This window comes from Pituophis catenifer, unplaced genomic scaffold (assembly GCF_029215685.1).
Source record: "Pituophis catenifer annectens isolate HBS135680 unplaced genomic scaffold, rPitCat1.0.hap2 SCAF_16, whole genome shotgun sequence".
NCBI lineage: Eukaryota > Metazoa > Chordata > Lepidosauria > Squamata > Colubridae > Pituophis > Pituophis catenifer.
The window spans coordinates 15,746,871-15,755,216 of NW_027256896.1; the positions used below are offsets into that span (position 1 = coordinate 15,746,871).

The following is an 8,346-nucleotide window of genomic DNA, read 5'->3' on the forward strand; positions in this document are numbered from 1 at the left end:
TTGCACCGACGCTGTGAGCGTCTGATTTTTGTTGTGACAAAAACATATTCCCAAAAACTATCAAGTGGAGAAGGTCAAAAATTAAATAGAATTTCAGTTCGATTCCATTTCAGTTTTGATTACAATTAAATACAGACTGGATTGATTATTATAGCACAGGTACACTTTTAATCATTTTCCTCTTTTATTACATTAAAAGCTAAGATGGCAACTTTCAGAGGTCTTAGGGGTGTGTGATCCAGAGCCTCAGATGGTGAATTTTGGGGCTAAGCAGTAATTCAGTTAGCTTGGTCTTAGCATGTTGTATGAATTTAGCTAAATGCAGATTGTTCAGCAAACAGGAACTTTGTGTTGAAATACAAAAATTATAATGGGGGACATGCCACCTTTTAGCATTACTTTTGTACCCCTAGAGTAGAGCTAGGTCATAGGGATTTTCCCACCTGTATGCCTGACTGCTCTTTAGAAGGCCAGATCCTGAAGATGGAACTCAAATACTTTGGCCACCTAATGAGAAGGAAGGACTCACTGGAGAAGAGCCTAATGCTGGGAACGATGGAGGGCAAAAGAAGAAGGGGACGGCAGAGAACGAGGTGGCTGGATGGAGTCACTGAAGCAGTCAGCGTGAGCTTAAATGGACTCCAGAGGATGGTAGAGGACAGGGAGGCCTGGAGGAACGTTGTCCATGGGGTCACAATGGGTCAGACACAACTTCACAACAACAACAACAACAAAAATCCTGGATTAAATCTCTCCCTGGGGGATTCTGGATACACAAACTGGATTATAGCAGAATCTATAATCTATCCAAAGACCAAGTTTAAGATGACAGTAGCCACGTTTTCCTCACCCAACATCAAAAAATATACAAGTAGTCTTCGACTTAGGGCCACAGTTGAATTCTTGGAGTTGGCATAGGGCGAGGTTAGGAGGGAGCGAAATAAAATGGGTGACGGAATAAATGAATGGAAATTAGGATTGCACTCTTCCATTTGCCCTCTAGCTCTACTGAGCGATGTCTTGACAAATCACACCCCAGGAATGCCAACTTCAGGAGAAAAACAGCCAATTTAACACACGCAACCGACAAAGCCACACTGTGGTGATGTGTACCTTCTGTGTACCTTCTGAACGCAATCAACTGTGGCTTGTGAGCAGCACGGAGCAACTCGGCTCTACAGGATAAGCTTTCTTTAACCGCCCCTATTCGATCCCATCAGCTGGAAGACTCGCCATACAACTACACCGCAAAGAGGAAGAAAGACCCTGGGAGGGAGGGCCTTTCCCCCTTTTGCCCAGTTTCCTCCCCCCCCCTTCCAATTTGCACAACACCCTCTAGTAAAATGTGTCTGGCTAATTTGTGGCTCAGTTGCTTTGCTGGCTTAATTTAACCAACCACTCTTTAAAAAGTATCCTGGGGAATAACTTGTTAAACTAGGGTTGGTTGGCCCTGGATCATGCCTGCAGCACCCTCCCAGGTCTATCCTAAACACGATGTGGGCTTAAAACTCGCCACTCACATCCTCGTTTCCAAGCTAAGTCCCCCCCCCCAAAATGCACAAAGGTGGGCTGGCATTGGCGTGTGCAGCAGGCGGTAGACGAAAGCGAGCAAAGTGAAGAGAAGCGAGCAGGGCTGTGTGTTATGTGCATTTCTCCTTTCCTGCCGCAAGCACAACTGCTCGTCTCGAAGAATCAGAAAAATGTGGAAGGCATGAGAGAGAGAAATCGAGCATCGCCTGGGGAATCCATCTCCACATGATCCCACCTTACCCTCTTTCCCACCAGCCCGGGGGGAGGGATCTAATTGCTTTCCTACGCTCCTTCCAAGAATGGATTTCCAAGCCAACCAGACCTCAAACGATTCGGATTCCGTTCTAAACATCTCACAGCTGGGACAAGCCTTCTCTCCCGAAGGTAAGCTTGAAGCAGAAAAATATGCAGGGAAATCAGGAAAGAAGAAGAAGGGAAAGAGAAAGAAAAATGGGGTTGATCCCAAACTTTCTCTGATATTTAAACCTGGAGGGAGAGGATGAGAGGGAGGTGAAGGCAGAAACTAGCCAAGGAATATTTTATAGCCAGTTAGGGATATTATCTCAAAAGGTTGTGCGTTTTGGTTTTTCAATTGGCTCCAGGTGATTCCCTCTGGCTGCACAGATTTTGTTCATTTTCACGTTTGTTAAATGCCCAAGATGTTGTGGCTCTGTATGTGTGTTTGTGTATTAAAGCCAAAATTAGGGGATGAACGATTTCCCCTATCCATCTTTGGCTTTCCCCTTTGTTGACTAAATCAGCTTTTCAAACCCAAACCAAGATCATGCTTGCTTGTCCTTGTAATGTGGAGAATTGGATGCCTGTCCGGCTATTGCAAAATTATTCTGCCTGGCCCTTTGATCTGGACGGTTGGTGCAATTGAATTCAAGACAGTCCCTGGACCGAAAGCACCTGATGCTGATCTCTTTAAGCATCAAAAGAAGTCAAACTGATGGAGTGGGCTGTTCAAAGCAGATGGAAAAGAGTTTCTGGGCACGCACAGAAAGCTCTTAAACCAAAAGGCAGCAGCTATGGAGTTTGGCTACAAAGAGGAGCTTGGATTGAAGTATCTTGAAATCAATGGGGCTATTCAGAGCTGTGCTCCAAAATAGGATATAATGTGGGAGGGGGACACTATGACCCCCTTTTATGACCTATGGACTTCAACTCCGAGAATCCCTGAGCTAAAAATTAGAAAACACTGTGCACGTTTTGCTCATAATTCCTTACATTTTATACTCCTCTTGTAAGGTATAGGTTCCACTCACACATATGTGTTAGTCATTCCTGACTCTAGAGGGCAGTGCTCATCTCCGTTTCAAAGCCAAAGAGCCAGCGCTGTCCGAAGACGTCTCCGTGGTCATGTGGCCGGCATGACTCAATGCCAAAGGCGCATGGAACGCTGTTACCTTCCCACCAAAGGTGGTCCCTATTTTTCTACTTGCATTTTTTATCTGCTTTCGAACTGCTAGGTTGGCAGAAGCTGAGACAAGTCACGGGAGCTCACCCCGTTACGCGGCACTAGGGATTTGAACCGCTGAACGGTCAACCTTTCGATCGACAAGCTCAGCAGCTTAGCCACTGAGCCACTGCTTCCCTATAACCTTACCTGTAACCTATAACCTTACCTATAACGTCCCTATAACTTAATCTTACTTTTAAGTAATTAGTAAGGGAGGCCTACCCACACTCAAGTCTCTTTATCATAGGAAGGAATAAGAATTGTTGACTAAACACCGAAGGCGCACGGAGCGCTGTTCCCTTCCCACCAAAGGTGGTCCCTATTTTTCTACTTGCATTTTTTACGTACTTTCGAACTGCTAGGTTGCAGAAGCTGGCGTCTTAGCCACTGAGCCACTGCGTCCCTATAAGGTTTAGTATAGAAATCAGCTAATATAAGGTAATGTGTTTTTTCAACCTTGGCTGGCTGGGGAATTCCGGGAGTCGAAGTCCTACACCTCTTAAAGTTGCCAAGGTTGGAAAACACTTCTGAAATGGATTTGAAATGGTGCTGAGAAGCAAGAGATTCTGAGCGCGCCTCACTTTAGCATCCAGATATGCTAAAATACGTCACTTCGACATTTTACCTTAAGCTATAACGTGGTTTCCCCCTTGGTTCATTGTCGAAATCCAGCCGTGGTTGAACAGTTCAGGTAGTGTGCTTAACCATAAGAAGCAAGCCATGTGGGTTTAGCATTCTATCTGAATTCCACCCATACTTTTGATTGCGGCCAGAAGGTTCTGTTAGCCACCTTAATAACCAGGTGGGCTTCCTTCAAAGTTAGTCTGCCTTTGCACACCTTTCTAGCTAGGTTTGCACACCACGATACACCATGGTTAACCTAATCCCAGCTTCAGAACCCCTGAAATGGAGCAACCCATTCACCACACTGGAGAAAGCAGCAAATGAATGATAACTAAGAAGGTGGTGTATCTCTGGAGTTAAGGCTTACTTGGGCGAAGGCGTCCTCTTCCTTAGTCAGCCATTACTTATTATAATTAATTATTATTTATTATACATTAGTCAGTCCCTGTCCTAATATCCCTTTTTAACTCGTATCCTTTTCATGTATTCAAATTATGCTTATCCTTTTATCTGTTATCTTATATATGCTTGACAAATAAAAAATAAAAAAAATCTTGGGAGTTGAAGTCCACAAGTCATCAAGTCACCAAGTTTGGAGATCTTTGTTTTTAGAACCTTATTCACATTCTTAATAGCGTTAAAGGTTTCAATTCTCGCCAGGCTCAAGGTTGACTCAGCCTTCCATCCTTCCGAGGTAGGTAAAATGAGGACCCGGTTTGTGGGGGCAATAAGCTGACTTTGTATGAAAAAGAACACCGCTTGGGGTGGGGGGCCAAAAGCCCTACTAAGCAGGTATATACAAAAGTATGAAGGCTGTTGCTTAACGCATTGTAAACCGCCCTGAGTCTCTGGAGAAGGGCGGCATATAAATCGAACAAATAAATAAATAAATAAAATCATATCCCTCCTTTCCTTCTGTCCTCCATGATGCTTTTACTCTCTTGTGGCACCTTGTGCCTTGTGACATGAACATGGAACTGGAGCTCCGAAGTCCCAGAAATCTGATCTGGGGCAATCAGTAGCCATCTCAAGCTCTGGTGATCCAGCTTTAGCTGAGGATTCTTAAACATGGCACTTCAAGTACCCTCTCTCTCCCCCTCTTCTCTTTCTTCACAGGCGACCTCGGCTCCATGAGTTATTCGACCATTATCATGTCCACCCTCTTTGGTATCATCTGTCTGGTGGGCATCATTGGCAACAGCCTGGTGATCTGCGCCGTCTTGAAGAAATCCAGGCCCAGCAGCACCGTACCTGATATCTTCATCATCAACCTTTCCTTGGTGGACCTCCTGTTCCTTCTGGGGATGCCTTTCCTCATCCACCAGCTGTTGGGCCAAGGAACCTGGAAATTCGGAGGGACCATGTGTACCATCATTACCGCCTTGGATGCCAACAGCCAGTTCACCAGCACTTACATCCTCACCGCCATGTCCATTGACCGCTACCTGGCTACCGTCTATCCTTTCTCCTCCACCCGCTTCAGGAAACCTCCTCTGGCCATCATGGCCATCTGCATGATCTGGGGCCTCTCCTTTCTCAGTATCACTCCCGTCTGGATGTACGCCCAGCTCATTTCCTTGCCAGGAGAGCTCCTGGGATGCGGGATACATCTGCCGGATCCTCAGTGGGACATCTACTGGTATACCCTCTACCAGTTCTTCCTTGCTTTCGCCATCCCATTCGCGGTCATCACCGTGGCCTACCAGAGAATCCTTCTGAAGATGGCCCGATCTTCTGAAGCTCTGACCAGGCAACGAGGCACCCAACTCCGGATCAAACGGGTGACACGCATCGCCATTGCCATCTGCTTGGCCTTCTTCTTGTGTTGGGCTCCGTTCCACGTCCTACAGCTCATCCAACTGGCCGTTGAGCCCACCTTGCCTTTCTATTATGCCTACAATGTGGCGATCAGCCTGGGTTATGCCAACAGCTGCCTCAACCCTTTCATCTACATCTTGCTGGGCCAGAATTTCCGTCGGAGAATCACGGTGTCCGACCAACCTCCAGATGCAGAGGGACTTTTCCAACCTCAAGTCAAAAGCGCTCCCGGAGACCCCAGTGAATCTGGGCAGCCTTTGCTACATTTAGTCTCTGTCTTGGCCAGATAGATGATGACAAATGGATTTATTTGGGCGGATTAACTCCAGGGAAATGTGTTCAACCACCAGCTCTCGCCTCACAATCAGGAGGCTGCGAGTTTGATCCTAAGCAGAGGCAGATATTTCTGTTCTGTCCCCAACCACACGCACACACACCAACAGACGTTCAAGAGTTAAAGACCAAACCAGCCGGCAAAATCCTTTTCCTTATGATAACGGAACTTGGCAACAACCTAGTGGCTGCCTGCCAAGAGTTTATTACTTACGAAGAGGAGAGATAACCTCTCCCCACTCCTGGTACATCAAAAGAAACAGCTCAATAATTACGGAGTCAATCAAGTCCAGAGATAATCCAGCAAAGTCTATAGCAAAAAGTCCGGCAATGCAGAATGGCGTGGAAGCTTTCAGCTTTGTTCGTCACAAGGTTTGACTGGCCACCACGCTCCCTTTTATATCCTGTGGGGTGTGGTCCAGTGACTCAGCCTAATCTCGGGCACGCCTTTTCTTCTGTTGCGCGCGCTTATCTCTGCGACGCTGGCGTGGATCCAGCCAAGACTCATTACCCTCATCACTGTCCATCTGTGGCTGCGTGGACGTGCTTGGCCCTATCTCTTGCCCTTCGGCGGACATCGAAGGCATTGCCAGAGAGGAGGGTCCTGGAGAAGGAGGCCTTGCCAACTCCACTCCTTCACTCTCGGAGTCCTCTCCTGCCGATGACACAGGCTCAGGTAACGGAGCCACAACAATTTCTCTCTATGGGCACAATGAGAATTTATCTGCTGAACAAAACTCCGCATTGGCGACAGGAAGGGCATCTGGCCAGTAATCACTCAGCTCCATTCGGTTGCCCAGACTCCACCCCACAAGAGATTATGAGGTCATTAAATGGAGATATGGGTTCATCCACCATTTTTGAGAACTGGGGCCTTTGTGTGCAAACTGATCGATGGCTTAACCTGCAGGAGCAGAGTCATTAAATAAATCAGTGTTTTGCAAAACTGGCAGCTTTAAGAGGTGTGGACTTTAAGTATACTGGCTGGGGAATTCTGGGAGTTGAAGTCCACATTTCATAAAAGTGGCCAAATTTTGGGGGGGGGGACATTGAAATAAACCAATTAAAAGGCAGCTGAAGGAGTCATGGACGTTGTATGCTTCTGTTTTTTCTGTTTTTTTAATATTGAGATTCTCCAAACACACCAAATTGATCCATCGAAAGAAACGTTTTAAATGACATCCATACCCTCATTATTGGAAGTGGGGCAGAAATCATTTTGGGACAAGTCCCATAAAAACATTCACCAGCAATTTTGCTTGATATTCTCATTTAAATTGGAGTCCAACTCCATCTAATATTGTATATATATATACTGGCATGCTTATGCTGATTAAATTACAAATAAAAGATTGCTTTATTTTGTGTTTTGGTTTAGTTTCGCCTAGTTTTGACTGTACATGTTTGTGAACTGTTTTGTACAGTCCAAAATCTTGAATAAAGACAATCTAACTTTCTTTTAGAGAAATTGATTGCTGTCGGGGCGAAAAAGCCAGAGACAGTTCACACCTATTTTAACACTTCTTCTACAGTAGACTCCTTCTTGTCAACTCGCAAAGCATCCCTGGCCTGCTCTCGAGTTGCCATAGGCAAAGGGGATGGGAAAACGAACTCTGCAGCTGCGGTGAGGCAGCACAAAACAAAAACACATTCCAGCCATATCTCTGTCAAGGCTGTCTCCACGGTTACCCACAGTGGCTGGAGGGGAGTGATCTCTACAACCTGCGAAATTGCTTCTTAGAGAATATGACTGATGACACACCTTGGACAGAGGGGGGAAACAGGGTCAAGCAGGAACATAAATTACGTGGGGTCAGAGTTGGCTTCACTTGGAACGTGCAGACATGAAGCTCTGGATTTCTTTTGAAGCTTGGCTTGAGGCTCATGATTTAATTAGGGCATCGGTCGGAACCCTAATACTTCTTTCATTGGAGAAAGCTAGATTCATTTAATAACCACAATTCACTAAACAACCGTCATCAAAAATGATTGGATCCAATTTCCATTGCTTTAGATTTGATCCAGAATCACCTTTTGCTGGAAATTGATCTAGTAAATCTATTTTGTGGCCCTTGGTGCTCTTTGAGCTTGGTTATTTTCTTGCAAACATTTAATTACCAAGCTAGGTAACATCATAGCACTGATGATGTTATCTAGTTGGGTCATGAAACGTCTGCAAGAAAACCACCAAGCTCAGCGAGCACCAAGGACTCCTCATGTCAACCCTGAGCTCCAAATATTCTCTCATATCAGTAAATTTGTTCCTTGAATAGAGGGAATAGGGACTGGGGGAAGACAAGGATGAGTTCAAGATTTTGCACCTGATGTGAGTCCAGGTTTAGCTCACAAAGAAATGTGACAGGAGCTGCATTCCAGACAGCAGAGGGGACAGGACAAGATGGACATACCGTATTTTTCGGAGTATAAGACGCTCTGGACTATAAGACGCACCTACCTTTTTTGGTGAGGAAAACAAGAAAAAGAAATCTCCCTCTGCCTTCCAGCAATTTTGCCTCGTTGCAGCAAACAGCAAACAGCCTGCTTTACTTTCATTTTCATTTTCAGCATAGCTTGATTAG

At 45.6% G+C, this 8,346-nt stretch overlaps 1 protein-coding gene across 1 annotated transcript; it reads left to right on the forward strand.

Annotated features, from left to right (window-relative positions):
• The first annotated feature begins 1,829 nt into the window (after nucleotides 1-1,829).
• Nucleotides 1,830-5,724, forward strand: LOC139325431 (melanin-concentrating hormone receptor 1-like). The gene is made up of 2 exons (XM_070955309.1): nucleotides 1,830-1,914; nucleotides 4,733-5,724. Exons 1-2 carry the CDS (start codon nucleotides 1,830-1,832, stop codon nucleotides 5,722-5,724), a joined length of 1,077 nt encoding a protein of 358 aa, XP_070811410.1.
• Nucleotides 5,725-8,346: the final 2,622 nt, after the last annotated feature.

Coding starts and splice junctions, on each gene's coding strand:
- LOC139325431 (XM_070955309.1), top strand. CDS start 1,830: ATGGATTTCCAAGCCAACCAGACCTCAAACGATTCGGATTCCGTTCTA. Junction 1,915..4,732: donor ACAAGCCTTCTCTCCCGAAG/GTAAGCTTGAAG, acceptor CTTTCTTCACAG/GCGACCTCGGCTCCATGAGT.